The sequence below is a fragment of the Contarinia nasturtii genome, unplaced genomic scaffold (assembly GCF_009176525.2).
Source record: "Contarinia nasturtii isolate CC-2019 unplaced genomic scaffold, AAFC_CNas_1.1 Cnas_scaffold_1240, whole genome shotgun sequence".
Taxonomy (NCBI): Eukaryota; Metazoa; Arthropoda; class Insecta; order Diptera; family Cecidomyiidae; genus Contarinia; species Contarinia nasturtii.
Window position 1 is genome coordinate 3,383,162 of NW_022198581.1, and position 16,745 is coordinate 3,399,906.

A 16,745-nucleotide genomic window follows, 5' to 3' on the forward strand; every position below is an offset into this window, starting at 1 on the left:
GAGTGTTTCCGTAGTCAAAAAATAAAAAAATGGTAGTCGTTAATTAAAAGTGCAAAAAATTCTAAGACAAATCATGACATTTACACAAAGCATCGAATGATATTGACACTTCCCGAAGCAAAAAATTCTTTATAGCAGAATGTGTCTAATGTCAAAATATTGAATTAGCATTATTGATGTGAACCGAGCCTTATGACATTTGACGTTCATTTCATTGGTTTTCGTAATGTCATAATCGCCGCTTCATCCATACCGAGAACATGTTTATCGTTGTAAATACCAAGTTTACGCAGCAGTGTTAATTCCAATTCAACGTTTCAATTATTCTACGATTTTGTTAATAATTCATATTATTTTCGATATACGTGCGTTTTGTATCAATTTATTCCGAATTGTTCAACACTTGATCGATCGATTGATCCGGAGTCCAAGCAGATTGTTGAATTCAAATCACCGTGAGTAAACTTAATTTACAGTGAAAATTAAAGTGAAAAATATTGGTGAATTCATCGATAAAAATTATTATTTTTGATGAGAAAATGCCAGCGAATACACGATTTATTCAAAATTTGAATAACGTGCTTATTCTAAGCAATTATTCATCTCCTTCTTATTGTGAAATTCATTCTTATTTCATAGCACGACATATAAGCCATTTGTAACGTGAAATATATTTAAACTAGTCCAATAATTATTTAACGTTGAACATATTAACAGTAACATTACATTTTATGAAAAAAGTAATGTATTTCACAATTATTCTGCAGTACATAATTCTGTTGCGTGAGGTGGTGAAATTCATTTCAAGCAGTGATACCCATTTTGAATTGGTTCCATTGTTTAGAAAAGAGAAACAATAACTCGTTTATCAAAGAAATGTGTTTAAATTTTTTTTTCTCTCTAAATCACTGCCATTGTTATCAATCCGAAGATTTTTGTCATTTTTCTGTGTTGCATGATTTTGTGTGTGTACCAAAAAAAGCGATAGATTCGTGTTTTGTTGTCGTTCGATCAAATTGAATTCGGAACATATGTGAATATTTGTGTGGATTGGTTAAAAGGATTTTTCACTTTGATTGTATGTTTTGCATCTGTGCATTCGGTTGATATTTTCAAATTACATGTGAATGCTTTTATTTCAGTGCTGGAGCACATTTTTTTTCAATGTATATATTTTTTTATATACTTTTTTTCGATCGAACATTGTTTGATATGAAAAGTCGTCACTTTTAAATTATATGGATCAATGAAAATTCAATACAAATTCGTTTTCAAACTAAATCGAATGTTTGTTTTTTTTTCAATAGGAAAATGGCGAATCGCTTCAAGCCATCCATACCAGCGAAGGGAGAAACGAAGGATGAGATTACGACGATCAAATGTGCGCTGAAGACAATCATTCGCCCACAATTCCAGCAAGCATTGATGAGCAAAATAACGGACCTGAGTTTGCAAGCCACTTCAATTTGCGTTTTGGGCTCATTGCTTTTCTTGTTCGAGGTGCAAAAGGCGTACGAACATAGGCATTGAGAATAATGATTTCGCATTCTTTGGTGGAAGTGGAGAAAAAAAGATCCAACTCTGCTTTAACCAAGTGCTATGGCATAACAATCAGCCACCGAAACCGAAGTCGACGTACAGACCACGAGGAACAAAGCCACGAGGACCACGAGCAGAGCTGCCACGTATCGACCCTGAATTCAAAGCAATTGTCGAAGGTAATAAATAATTATAGTTGATTTATTAAACAATTAAACCCCCTTATAAAATAGCGAGTTTTGACTACACAGTACACAATTTAGTTGAATTTGAAAAACATATTTTATTTTTAGGTCTTGACGACTATCATCGTATCGATTGGCCCAACAACAATGATTTCAGCAATGGCCTAAAGCATTTGACCAATCAATACACAGACAACGTCGTCACCAACTCAACAACGCATGCTGACAAACACATCACCCAGTACTTGAGACTGAAAGTGTTCGAATTGAACACAGACGGAGAAGAGGACGCAGAGAAATTTTTGCCAAGTGACATCGAAAGTGTTGTAAAACTGATCATCAAAGAAAAAAACATCAGAGTGCCAATTCACGATCCAAACAAACTCGAACGGTGTGGCATGTTGTATGACATGGTGAACGACTTGAATGTGTTTCCAGAAATCGATCTGCATGACCTCACGACTGACGAAAAACATTGGTTTAAGGCCATGCCAATGTTCCTATCTATGCAACGTGAGATAGAAGAGTATAACTTGGAGTGGCCACATCAGCACCGATCCAAACGAAAGAAAAGAAAGCGCAAAAAGTCAAAGCGTCGCCCCAAGCGCAAACAAATGCTCGACGATCTAAAGTTTCGGCCATTCATCCGGAATTTAGTAGTGGTGCCGATGTGTGATTTTCGCCGAAAGCACTTCAAAATCGATTGTTCAAGCATGCACCAGGTGTTGTCTTCGCAAAAATTGCTACCGAAAGTGGAAGTTGAAAACAAAAACGGAACAACAAGCATGGTAATTCTTCCACAAAAGGGTTTCAACGATGCGCGTGATCATTGGTGGAATCAGTATTTCTACATGCGGAAAATTCGGCGATTCGTGCGTGGAAAAAAGAAGTTTGATTTTTCTATAAACACCGATGGAATCGCTGTGTCTCTGCAATACTCGGCCAAAAAGAAGACGAATAACACAGAATACGACCGTTCTCGCATCGTTGAAATGATTTTGGATGGCAAATTCGAAAATTTTGCAGGCGTTGATACAGGCTTGAAAAGTTGGAACACCACAGTGACACACAACATTATAACTGGCACCGAAGTAAGTTTTTACATTTATGTTGTATATGTATCAATGGAAGATAGACCGCGTAAATGCTATAATTCAATAACTAATCATTTAAAAAAAAAAAAAATTTCAGACCAACTTTGTGATGTCGAGCAAGCAGTTCCACTGGCAGACTGGTCAAAATGTGCGAAATGCCAAAGCAAAGCGTTGGACCAAAGCTTTCATCGAAGAGGAGCGCCGAGACAGAGAAAATCGTGAGCTGTACCCAGTGATGCCATCGCCAAAAGGATCATACTGGCTGAACTACATCAAGCACCGAGTCAAAATGATGAAGCATGGGATCTGTGCTTACTCGACTGCCAAGTACACTCGACTCGCCTTGGACAAACACATCAAAAGCAGTAGTGTTGTCGACAATTGGGTGGAAAAGGTTACCGATAAGCAATCGACATTGTTTCTTTTTGGTGCTGATGGCGAAGTACCATCTGACAGCCGAATAAGTATCAAAAAGTACGTGCGCTGTCCAGGTGTTCGTAAGACTTTGAGGTCAATAAAGAAGCGCCGAAATTGTGTCATAGATCTGGTGGACGAATGGGGTTCATCTCAAACAGACGCAAGATGTATGAAGCGATTCCAAAACCAGCCCAAATCGGCCAGATTCAAGAAATGCCGGTGCATACCCGACGCCAGAACATTGCTGCCAATAAAAATTGTGTCAAAGTTGGGCAAGAAGGATCTATCGGAATTTCGATTGTTGCAACGCGCCATGAACGAAGCATTGGAAGAAAACGAGCCTTTATTGTCAAAAGTAAAAAGTTACTATAAAAACTGGCAATTAAACCTCGAATGCTCTGTGACTTGGCATCGTGACGTCGTGGCTGCTAAGAACATTCTGCTGAAAGGTAAGGCCAATTGACGATACAATTGCGATTGAATGATTGCTTAAGAAGATTCATTTGTTTGATTTTTCAGGACTATGGACATTGCTAGGACTTCCGATACCGGATGCGATCAATAGATATAAAGCCCGCGATGCTGTCGCTGAGGCCGCCGAAGAAGCCGCTGATGTCGCTGAAGCAGCTGCTGCTGCTGCCGCCAACGTAGATAATGATGTAGAAATGTTCGAGTACGACCAGCAGCCAGCTGATCATGCTGTCTGATCAGCACAACGCAAACAAAAAAAAACAATTGTAACATTAGTTATTAAGGCTATCCCGACCATGTGGGATAGTAGCGTAGCAAAAGGTTGACACCCCATTTGGTTGTTGTTGACTGCGCAGGAGTACAAATGGGGCGTTTTTTCTTTGTAAGTAACATTCAATTTTGAAAACAGTTTTTTGCTTCGGGAAGCGTGACCATCAGTCGATGCTTTGTGTAAATGTCATGATTTGTCTTAGAATTTTTTGCACTTTTAATTAACGACTACCATTTTTTTATTTTCAGATATGAGAAACACCCTAATGTACATAAGATTGATTCAAACAATGATGGTGATTATTAATTTATCTTACTCAGTCGACATGGTTCCACATCTGTTTTGCTAACACCAGTTGAGTTATCTGGGCAAATGCATTCAAAATGTCCATCATAGTTGACACACAATGCGGTCGGATGACAACTATGTGTGCCATGATAACATTCATTGATATCGTGACATTCGTAGTTATGCGTTTCATATCCGGGTTTGCATTTGCAATAGTACCATCCGGGCATGTTAACGCAATAAGCTGACGATTTGCACGTGTGCAATCCGGTTGCACATTCATCTAAATCCCGTTCGCAAGAAGGACCAATATAACCCATACGACATGTACATGTATTTGGTGCGGTACATACGCCGCCATTCAAACACTTTTGCTTACACACAGCTGCAAAGATGAGTTAAAGTTTAAATATCATTCCAGATTATTAAGCATAAGTCAAAGTGCACTTACGTCTACATTGCAGACCATCGCCTTGGTAGCCCTCCTTACACCGGCAATTATATGATCCCACTGTATTCAAGCATACAGCATTCTCGTGGCATGAATGTTGATTGCTGGCACATTCATTGATCTCGGCACAATTGAATTTATCAACGCGTCGAAAGCCAGGAAGGCAATTGCATACATATGATCCGATTGTATTTTCACAAACTGTATTCAAATGACAATGATTACCAAACTGTCCGCCTTGTTGTGCGCATTCATCAATATCTAAAGAAATGATCGTATTTTTTTTTCAATTATTTGTTTGGACTCTTTCAATTCATGTTCATTAGAATATGACACACACCTATACAATCGAAGCCATTCCCTTGGAATCCGGGACGACAGGTACACGAATATTTTGTATTAAGGTTAAGACACGTGGCGTTTATATGACAGGCATGACCTTTTCCACAATAGTCATCACCTTTTTTTGGTTTTATTTCAAGTAAAATCCGTGTACACATTATCCGAAGCCGTGCGATACCATTTAATTTAACAAAGATAGGTCCAAGCGATAGATTTGCAGTAATGGCAAGTGCCATTAATACAAATCAAAAATTAGTAGGCATGAAAATTTTGACATTTTATCCAGTTGATTATCGTTGGTCGTTATTAGATGTTATGGATGGTGGTGTTATTAGATGCAAAAACCGAAAATACACCGAATGCAGTTTTTTATGTTATTTACGAAAGAACATTCATATAGATTTAGTTGACAGATGAAAAGAGAAGAATAGAGGGGAAAAAAGAGAAGAATTGTTAGATGACATTTGTTATTTTGATATATTGTAATTAGTTAATGAATGATAAATGTTATAAATTTGATAGCAATTCAATAAGGTAAGATTATAAGATTTGGATGTACCCCATTTGTATACAAATTGCACCACAAAAATAAGTGTACGCACGGTAATATCCACTTAACCATATACGTACATTCCGCGTTAGATCACAACCAATACGCGTATTGGTTGTGACCTAACGCAGAATGAACGTTGTATTATTCGCAACAACGAAGAACGTTTCTGCGAATAGTTTTTTTTTAAATAAATTGTAATATTTGTATGCAATTGATATACTCTGGAGGTAATGATGTAAATGATTAAATCTTATTTTAAAATTAAAGCCTGCATTTATGCACCGAATTTTCCACAAAAACAAATGATTTACAAAATCGAGTTAAATTTTTTTTTGACACATGAACATTTAGTTATAACCAGTGAGTAATTGTTTTGTCCATGTGTGTTCCTATGTTAGTTACAAAAACGAATAAATGAAATGATTTACATTCAGAGTGAAAGTCGCATTTGGCAGTCCTATACTATATTATTTGCATGTGATTTGGTTTTTTTTAATCAATTCGAAAATAGAATGCGCTTTTTACTTCAATATAAATATTTCTTGTGTTTTATTCCACTTCTTTTTTTTTGATTATTTACTTTTGGTATTTTCACATTTTATTCTCTTGCCTCTGATAGGTACATTTCTTTGTATTCCAGTGATTCTGCAATCTCCATACAATGTTTTAATAAAAACATATAAAAACTTGAAGCTCAAGTTATAATTATTAATAGGAAATTTTGTATGGATTATAAATGTCTAGAGTATAAATGTTTGACTTTTTTGCTTTTTTCTTTAAAAAAAAGATATGATGTTATTTAGAATGTATTCTTATCAATATCGTCTATTTATAAATGGAAATGCAATGCATTTTATCATTTCCGTCTAACAATAACTTAATCTATGTCCTAAGCTTTAATTTTTTTTCTACAAATTACACTACTTAGTTAAGCAATGACTCAATAAAATCAATAGGAGTCATTTTTGTGGTAAATGTTAAAACACAAATACCACTGATTCAAATGAACTTAATAATTTCCCTCGTGATCGTCAAAACTATTCACCTGCGTCTTCTATGAATCTTGTATAGTGTTCAAGTTCTTTTCCCTTGCTGATTAAACTAATATATATATAATGCCTAAGGATAAGGCTTGACTATTAAATTGATTTTTTAAAAATTTGTATTCATTTCTCATGCAAAAATAAATTAAAATTTCTTGGAATATGATTTAACAAAAAAAAAAACGTGTGGTAACAGCTTATGCATGGTCAAATTGTAGATATTGCTGCTCATAATTTATGGCATGATGAACTTTTTGGGAATGTCAAAAATGTATTTGTATCATCGTTTGACATTCACTCGATATTATTAAAAAAAATCATTTTACAGTACTTGGCAGTGAAAGTCTTCTCGTTTTTAAAATCGAAATTTTCATCATTCTTTTCAAGTTTATGAACTCATTACTTCATTTTATGTTGAACACAATCAACATACAATGTAAAGATTCGAACGCATTAATCTTTGCGATGTGAAAAAAACGAGAAAAATTTTCTGGCTATACTTTTTGGTACCGTTTTATACTTTTGCCATTAAATTTGAATATGAGCATACGCGATAAATACCATACCGATACCATTCTAACATGTTTGACAATGATTTTTTGTTTTGTTTGCAGTTGTTTCAACTTGAAAGATGGTTCGGTAAAATTGAAAACGGCTTTTTTCATTTTTTGTTTAATGTTTCGATTAATTGTCACTTAATTTGTAATAAGAGATGGATCTTATGTGATATGTCATCTAAATGACGTCTTAATGAGATTGTCATCTATAGATTTCACATCACCTGGACAAAATTTGCAGCATTGATTGGTTTCCTGTACTTGAGTTTCTGGCGGACACGATAATATTGGACATATAATCTGCGCACATCCTAAAATACCATCTGTGCACGTGCAGTTTACGCAACCAGTTATTGAAAATTCTCCGTGTTCGATAATCCTGTGATTCTCCAAACAGTTTTCTGATGGAAACATTTAGAATGAGCAAAAAGATACACAGATACAGCGATTGATACATATTTCACTTCATCATTTTCTATGTGAAAAGAAAGCTCAAGTTTGAATTTATATACAATTCATATTTCAATTGAAATTCCAACAAATTACAGACACATTTATCGAGTGAAAGTGAGATAGAGCAACATAAAAAAAACCGATTGAGATGCAAATTAAATATTTATAAAGAAAAATAAATGAAATGAAAACTCACTTAAACATCTTGGGCAACACTTATCATCTGGGGGAAATTCTGGATTTTTACATTTTGGTTTAATGCAACTTTTTGGGTTACATTTGATTTCACCTTTTTCACATATACACGTATTACAACCATCATCCCACCTTTCATTATCCTCTTTCTTTTTACCATCTAATGTCACACACGATTTTTTACAGTCACATTTTTCAAGACTTACAATACGATCTTCTTGTGCCACTAGCTACATGTCGATATATACAAATAATATATAAAAAAAAAATTGAAACATTAACAACACTTTGATTTAAGAAAATAAATAAATAAATAAATAAACAACAACATATTGCATATGACATATGAACCAGTATTTATGGAAAGATTTTTTTTTCTTTTCGTTGGTGATCAATTGGTTTCGAATGATCGGCATTTGCTTTTTGTAAGTTCCAATTTTTTTTAATTTAAAACGTACAAATATTACTGATTACATATGAAAATAAATAAAAAAAAATCTTTACTACGCATACTTGTCAAAGTCGACAATTACCACCAATAATGTTGAAGACGATTAAATCAGTACTCACCCTTTGTTTTAATTCATCTAAATTTTTTATTAAATCATCTATTGTTTTCTCAAGAAGACTAAATTGTCCGCACGTTGGACACTGAGTTGCCATGTTTGGACATTGTTTAAGATAACCATTCGGCCCTGACACAATGTATGCATCTTGAATATACCCCTGAAAACAATAAAACAAAGACCACAGAAATGCATACGGATGAAAATTGTTCGTTATGGTATTTGTATAATTGCGTTTACGACAATAAATGTGACACTTAACAATCAAAGTTTATTGAAGTGGATATAATGTTACAATTCAATAAATTTTGAATTTGCAATAACTAGAGAACTGATTCCAGTTTTTCAATGTTCAAAAGCCGGTTTTTTTCAGAATGCACTTCAACTTTAAATTAAGCTTGCTTGTTTGCTTGCAAAACGGAACAGAACCAGTATACAATATTTTGAAATACAAATGGCATAGCCGAATGTGTGTAAAAGTGACTTTTTGAATTCCGACCTTTGGAAAAACTAAAAAAAAAACAACTTTTTCCAATTGGGTATGATTATACTTACTTTTAGCTGATAATCTTTATCAGCATCTCGTTGTCCTACAAATAAATGCATTTCGGAAGCACTAAAATTCCTATCTGGTATGTGGTCTGCCATTCGTCTATAAATTAAATGGCAGTCAACTAATAACTGTATCTCGGATCCACTAACTGTTAGTGAAACCTTGTGCCATTTGTAATCCGCTAATGTATACGAAAATGACTCCGTTTTTTGATATCCCGTGTTCTCAGCGCCCATCACCGTATAGATAAAACGTATTTCATTCCTTCGGCCACTTGATTCCAATTCTAAATACCTGACAATCACTATACTTACTTATATGTGGAACATTCACAAATTCAAGACTAAACAATGTTTTTTTTTTCTATTCTGAATAACCAACTGCTATTACATATTCATCACAATTCAATTTCAATTTGCTTTTGTTGATCAATCAACATTTTTTTTTCTCTCTCTCTATTTTGTATGAAATGCATTGTAGTTGGTACGCAGAATAAAAGAAAGATCAACAAAAACAAACAATTTCTGACGACCTTATTTTTACCTATTATTGCCGCTGGAAAATGATATGAGGGTCCCGACGCTTTGCTTCTCTTGTCGTACCGTCGTTGAAAATGTAAAGTCTGGTGAACTTTTTATCAGATTAATAGCTCGATTCAGTGCTGGCGTTGGCATTGAAAGATTTCGCATATCTTGATTACCTAAAAGTTCTATCGCATTTTGTCGTCAAACACAGAAAACTTCGTACATTTCGTAAATGAATATAGAAAGAAAATAGTGTATCTTACCAAGCTTAACAGCTGGCTTTTCCATGCCTTTTGCTTCACTCACTCCTAAATATCGAGAATGATTCTTTGGTAGTTCAAGTGCCTCCAATAAATCAAAGGTGGTTGGAAGAAAAGCATTAACTGAAATTTTAAGAAAATAAATAATTCCAAGTATTAGTAACTTATTTATTTTTTTTTTGGTTCGTTAAAAAAATCTCTAAATAAAACAAAATGTTTATATTTTTGCTGGCATTCGCGTAGCTAGAGATTGGTGGGAGGGTAGATTGTAAAAATGCCATTCAACATATTTCCAAGACGAAACTTCGAGCAAAATTTAAAAATTTAAAGGAAAATTGAAGCCGTTGGGCGATATTTGTACACATAGTATATATCTTTTTAAGTTTTTATCTGAACAAGTGATTTGCTAGCTTTTCAAATTCAGTTTTTTAATTAGTCGCTTTAGCACCCCCTATTTCATTTTTTCGTACCCATGTATGTGCTGTACGATTCCCCTTTGTTCAATAGATGAATTCATTTGTTTAAAGGCCATCAGTGGATATGTTACATTCAAGTGGAGTGGTTTACCACATTGGCAAATTAGTTCTATTGATTTGTTAAACAAAAACATGACAAAAAGGAAACAATTTCACGATTAATTTTTACCATACTAGCAATACCAAATTGGTTATAAAAAAACTGAAATAAAAAAGCGTGTGCATTGTTATAATTGCTGGTGATAAATGATAAAACCAATGTTGATTGAATTTCGATAATTTGGTTTAGACAAATGATATGAAAAATATTTTTCGCAATAAGCAAACGAGAAAATCAATAATATAAAAACTAAGTTTATCACTTGCATCAAATAAATGTATAAACGATTTTTTCATGTTCGGCCTCAAAGTTCCATTAATAGTAACAAAAATGTGTACATAAACTTTGTAACGAAATGTTAATGTTAACGTTTGGTTCGGAAATGTTTTTGTTGCGACTAGCTAGTTTTGGTGTTTTTAAGTAGAACTTGATTTGTCTCGCATTCTTGCCAAAAACAAAAATGCTACCAAATAGAATGATGCCCTGTTTGTCGCGTATTTTTCCAATGCCTGCTTTGCGGCTGTCGGAACCATTTTCTCACCGAAACGTTCCACACTTGAATATAGAAAATAAAAAAGCAGACATGATAAATTTATTGGTCGTCGAATAGGCGCCACATATTAAGCTATTGTCCGCAATTTAAAGTTTGAATTGCATCGCATAGTCTGCCATAGTTTTGTATTTTGTAAATTGTGTGCTTGGTATACGAATGAATCGACTTCGTTGCCAGTGAAATACACAAAAAAAAAAGATGTTTAATGCTCCATTCGTATAACTCAGAATGCAGTGAAGAGTATAAAAATAATATATGTTTTCTTCATCCAATGAAAACTCGGGTGGTCAATTGTCATCGGCAAAATGTATTTAAACTGGTATAGAAACTAATTTTGTGTTTATCCCCCCGTTCACAATTAAATAATATGTAAAGGTAAAACAGAGAGGCAACAATGCACAGAAGTGTGGAATGCTCCTTATTATATGAGTGAATGGCTTTACAATCACGCAAAGACGGCAAAGTGCATTGAGCTACTCGCCTTTATTGGGTTTTTTTTTAAATATTAGATGCTGTTCGTTTTATTTTGTTTTCAAACAATTCCCATGGTTTCCCAGTCACGCTTGTTATATCTCAGAATTGTATTCTCAAATTTCACAGAATGAAGTAGTTGGTTTGATAATTTTGATAGAAGGTTCTTAAATCACACGAACGATTAAATATTTACGGCAACATTTTGGTTGATTAAATGTTTGTGGAATGATTGTTTTTGTGGTTGCGTTGACCTGTTATTAAGGTTACAAAGATTGCAATTGCACAAGTGTAAATAGTAATTAGATTTCCAACGAAAATGTATTCGTCTTCATTCATATGGATTGTATTTTTCTAAGATAACGGATTATATAAACACGCCAAGAATTTCGTATATACAATGAAGTAAATTCATCTTCAAATAGAATAAAGTTTTTCCTTCGGTATTGCACACTGCATGTGTAATGATGAAACAACTGTCCAATTATTGGATTAGGGGGTTGACAAATGGAATAGATGTACATTAAACAAAATAAACAAGGGTGAATTTCTTTCCATGTTTTATCAATATTTAATAATATATTTGTTCGCTTTATTTGGAAACGTCTCTGTCCCGGCAACTATTTTCGATGAAAGTGCATTTTATTAACATTTAACCAGCAGCTCTTTTATTGATTCAATGCTGAAGATGTCCTATACGATTGCAGCAGGATCGTCACCATGTTATTTATTACTTGTTCATATAGTTTCACAAATAAGACACACACACTATCCCCATAAAACTGTCCCATATACAAATGCATCTAATTTTATACATATATAAAGTATTCGTCTTGCAATAAGATGTAATGCGGTTTGTATGTAATGCTTTTATGCTTCGATCCATATTCGTTTCTTTTCTTTCTTTTTTTTGCATTATGTAAGTTTATTGCGATGCTTTGCGGTTGATATTTTCCATTTGAATGCCTATTTTCAACGCATTTTGGCTTATTATTGGCCCGAACTTTCTCAAGAACATTAGTATCAATGAACTGCGCCCATGGGGTGAATGAATTTATTTTATATTCAAACACATTATGATCCCATTTCGAATTCTATGTTGATCGATAAATAATTAAATTGAAATAAAGTATGCAATGATTACGAATATAGAAAAGAGACACACAGAATAAAGTGTTAGTTTTCATAATTGATTGGGTTCAAATAAAAAATCCCTTTATTGAATACAATGCAACAACAAGAATAAACTGCTTCAGATAAAGCATTTTATTCGATGGTGTTCAATTTTATTTATTTAATCATCGCAAAAGACTGCAGTCTCTGTATCATTGTTCAAATCATGAATTTCCAAACGACGAAGAAATGTTTTTCGAGAAAAAGTTTTTGTTGGTTTCTTGATTAAGCATTTTAATAGTCAATTAATAATTTTGAGAGGTAATCCTTAGTTTTCAAATTCCAGTTTGCACAAATATTTTTTCTTTGTTTTTTTTTTATTTCAATTATGCACCTTAATATTAAATTGATACACCTCATATACAGTTGACTTGAGTGTGTTCATTTCTTTCTCTTCATGCTCATGTTTTTTCTTGTAATATTCTTTTAAATAGTAGAACCCGACGAAGAAAGTATGTGAGAACATTCTTGGTACATTTTTTTGTGTGAAATTCTATTATTCAAACTTATTTTCTTCGTATTTCTTTGTACAATTTTGTGTTGTGTGCGTGAGTGTGTTTTCTCTCTCTCTCTCTCTCTCTCTCTTTTTCATTTCTCGTTGTTTATGTTGTGCACTTCGCCGGTTTCATGTTATAATTAATTGTAAAACTATGCATTTAACATAATTCCAAAAATGCAGGTAACAAAGGTAGAAGAGGCACAACACGATAACACCGATCACATACAAATTAAAAATTGTATGCATCTCATCGCTCACTCCATACAAGCCGATCTTTCTGTTTTACCTACATAAGTGCCTCTAATGATGCAAAATGCGTGCACATTTATGTTAATACATCATATAAATTGTCTAGGGCATTGACTTTCACGTTAGATAATAGCATTAAAAATGGATAAAAATTCATCAATTGATACGGCGTTATCATTTAACTGAAAAAGAAAATGTACTACCGTACTCGAAAAATATAAATTTAATTTGAAATGAATAAAACCATTTTTCAGCTAATGTTTTTGATAGTTATATATATATATATTTTTTTTTTGTTGTATAGAAAATAAGCAACTCGTTTTGCATTCCATGGAATTTTCTCAGTCTCACTCATACAGAATTGGATCGGCAGTGTTCGTGTTATCGTTAGTGCGACGCAAAAGAAAAATGCAAACAACAACGCAATTGAATCCATTGTCTTCTTTATAGATGCTTGTTCCTCGCCTGGAATTGCACCGGTGTTTCGAGTCGAGCATATACATTTTTTTTACTTGCATTGCTAATGACACACTATAGGGAAACTTTAAATAGTTTTAAAACTGAGATGCATAGTCCGTAGGATGTTTACGCTTTATTCACATAATTTTAATTAAAATCTCACAGTGCAAAAATAGAAAAGAGAACATCAACCTTAGCGGCGGCGGCGGCGGCGGCGATGACGACGACAACAGCAACGACGACGACGACGACATTCATTTGCACATATTCGTAACTAATTCATGGTGGAAGTGCATGTAAGTGTAAACACCATGCCTTTTTGTATTACTTTTGTAATATTCTTTGTTTTTCTTTGTCGTACTTTTGTATTACGTTTGTAATATTCTTGCCACCTTTTTTTTGCTTTTTCACACTCTCATTCGTGATGTTCTTTTTGCGAACGGGATAAAATGGAATAAAGACACGTACCGAAAATTAGTATAAAGCATACACTCCTTTTAAAATCAAATTAATCGCTAAATGTTGACAGTTTTTTTATTCGTTTGAAAACTATATATGATAGATCATGTTGTATGTTTACATAAACTTTGTCTTTATTAGGTTCTTTGTTTTCGTCTTTTATTGACATCGATTGAAATAGATTGTATTTCATTTACCACAAATTTCATCCATGTCAACGATAATAAAATTGACTAAATTGTACATGGACTACTTACAAATTATGAAAAATCGCTCATAATTTGCGTATTTTCCTGAATGGCCAATTCTTTTATTCAGTTTTTTGTCGAGAGTATTTTTTTTTCTTAGTATATAAGAAAAAAAAATACTTTCATTCAATGCAAGCGTGTCTCATGAAGTTTAAACCGTTTGATGTCTTTTTTTCTTCTCATTTTGTTTATTGGTGACGTGTTTCGTTTTGATGTATCCATTAAACTGTCAACAATATCATAAAACCTGTTGTTTTAAATTCATAAAACTAGCTAGAGAGCCAGCAACACATCAGCCGCGTATATAATAAATTTGGTGAATAATAGCGCTTGAATACAAGCATATATAAATGCGATTATTGGGCCATCAAGGATATATTGTTGTTAAGATGTGAAGTGATTTCTCTTATATTGCATTTAAAAGAAAAACGGTGTTCTATATATGATATTTTACGACATGTTTTTCATCTTGATATTCGGATATACGAACAACAATAAAAAAAAACATGTCATAATTTCGATTTGAAAATAATGTTGTCGCAGAGACAAAATGATTTATGAGTTACAAACAACTACGCGAATGAAATAGCAAATGCTTGAATTAGAAAATCGTCTGTTTCAAACACATATGCATTCACGCAAAATCATTAATATTTCATCATAGTCAATAACAACGGATGACAAATTGTCTGTATGTCTGTGTGTTTTCCAGTGAACAATTCGTCAATGCAGTGTCTCTCAAATTGATTCAATTTCTATTAAAGTGACGAAATTTAAAGGAATGAATGAACACGACAAAAGAGGTCGAGAAGAGGTTGACATATTCATTTCATCAACTCTTCAACAAAGTATCATAAGTTCGTTCGTTCGTTCTTCTTCTTCTTCTTCGTTTTTTTCGTTTCTTTCCATCATTAATTCGAAATATTCACCGACTTATATATTTTAGAATAAAAACGTACATAAATACGTATAAATGAAAACAACTCCAATTTTAATATTTCGACCATTTATGAAAATATAGCGCATCTATACCGGATATTAATTTAAGATGTATGTGCTGATATTTTTTTTTTCACGACAACAACAATAGTTGTGTAGGAGCACGTTGAACAAGGGCATATAATAACTGTGTGCCATTTTATTGAATAGAATGTTCATGCAATTCAAATGACATTTTCAGGGAAAATGAATCTTTAGTTTGAGAGTAAATTGCCTTTTTCCCCTGATGTACAACAATTCAATGGCCAATTTGCTGCCAATTCGTGTTTGTTTTTACTTTAGTTCTAATGTCCATGAACCCTTTGATATAAAATGAAGTGTGTATCATTCAAGTCCTTTAACCCGAAGGTCATGTTGTTCAACCCTTTGACTTCTATGCTCCTAAACTGCTTGTGGGTTGATTTTAACAACTCTTTGCGAACAAATATGTGTTCTATCATCATAAAATAAAAATCTGAATCGCCTCACATAATGCATATCCAATCAATGAACAATAAATCTTTGACACGAGGAAGTTACTTAATGTAAAGTTTTTCATGAACGAAAAACGCAGAATTAAAAAGCCATTTCATAATTTTCACATGAATCTTTAGTTTAATGCATTTAGTTTTGAATGCGTTTTGAATAAAATGAAACAGCGGGACATTTGAAATGTGTATTTGCTTTGAATTCATTAAATTTTACGAAAAGGAGACTACTTCTAGTAGTGCTAAGTTTTTATTTAATTTGACAGCGGTCCAAAGCTAATAAATGACAATTAAAAACTAAACATTAACAAGTTTTTGTCGGTTTTGGCTTCGCTATTTGGATAAAAAGAATCTGCACAAAACCTCCGCAAAGTAGCTAGCTTGGTACACTATCACCCGCATCCAATGACCCTCTCTGTAATTGTCACAACGGAAACGTTAAAATCACCAGTTTAAATAGATAAATCAGGAGGCTCCAACATGTTTATGGACGTTTTTTTTTCTTTGAAAAAACTAATCAATAGAAATGTTCCCACCAAAAGTGGATATTAAACGAATAGAAGCATAATCTAATAATCGATGAGAGTCCCAATAATATCAATGTTGTCTAATATATTTAGTAAATTTTGGCAGTTGAATATATGAAAACTCAAAAAAAAAAAAATGTTGATGTGAAGAATTGGTGATCATGTATTTTGTTCATTTTTATATAAGAATTCTTTGTTCGAATGTGAATATGAGCTAAGTTTCTACATAAGCTTATTGTACAATACATAAAAAACTCGTGTGAAATTTAAATGTCCAAATGTTGTGCGGACGTCAAATTAAAG

At 33.3% G+C, this 16,745-nt stretch overlaps 2 protein-coding genes across 13 annotated transcripts in view; one reads left to right on the plus strand and one right to left on the minus strand.

The window, feature by feature from the left end:
• The window catches only part of LOC116345040 (protein kinase C-binding protein NELL1-like), a 43,047-nt gene that overhangs the window by 10,736 nt on the left and 15,566 nt on the right, over positions 1–16,745 (minus strand). For 9 of the 12 annotated variants that reach the window (XM_031774060.1, XM_031774062.1, XM_031774064.1 and 6 more), the window contains 9 exons: positions 9,766–9,885; positions 9,522–9,687; positions 8,981–9,272; positions 8,430–8,585; positions 7,861–8,089; positions 7,436–7,612; positions 5,057–5,176; positions 4,717–4,977; positions 4,294–4,650 (listed from right to left, as the gene is read on the minus strand). In XM_031774060.1, coding sequence (XP_031629920.1) covers positions 4,294–4,650; positions 4,717–4,977; positions 5,057–5,176; positions 7,436–7,612; positions 7,861–8,089; positions 8,430–8,585; positions 8,981–9,272; positions 9,522–9,687; positions 9,766–9,885 — 1,878 coding nt within the window. Of the gene's footprint in view, positions 1–4,293; positions 4,651–4,716; positions 4,978–5,056; positions 5,177–7,435; positions 7,613–7,860; positions 8,090–8,429; positions 8,586–8,980; positions 9,283–9,521; positions 9,688–9,765; positions 9,886–16,745 lie in introns of those variants that run through there. The other 3 variants (XM_031774065.1, XM_031774068.1, XM_031774069.1) reach the window with 3 other exon arrangements.
• LOC116345042 lies at positions 49–3,967 on the plus strand. Its single transcript, XM_031774072.1, has 5 exons — positions 49–455; positions 1,308–1,718; positions 1,833–2,815; positions 2,916–3,684; positions 3,755–3,967. Exons 3-5 carry the CDS (start codon positions 2,123–2,125, stop codon positions 3,940–3,942), a joined length of 1,650 nt encoding a protein of 549 aa, XP_031629932.1. The 5' UTR covers positions 49–455; positions 1,308–1,718; positions 1,833–2,122; the 3' UTR covers positions 3,943–3,967.

Bases quoted from the DNA above. Each gene is read 5' to 3' on its own strand.
- LOC116345042 (XM_031774072.1), top strand. From the start codon at position 2,123: ATGTTGTATGACATGGTGAACGACTTGAATGTGTTTCCAGAAATCGAT. The intron at 2,816-2,915 runs GTAAGTTTTTAC...AAAAAATTTCAG, and splicing joins ACATTATAACTGGCACCGAA to ACCAACTTTGTGATGTCGAG. The intron at 3,685-3,754 runs GTAAGGCCAATT...TTGATTTTTCAG, and splicing joins TAAGAACATTCTGCTGAAAG to GACTATGGACATTGCTAGGA.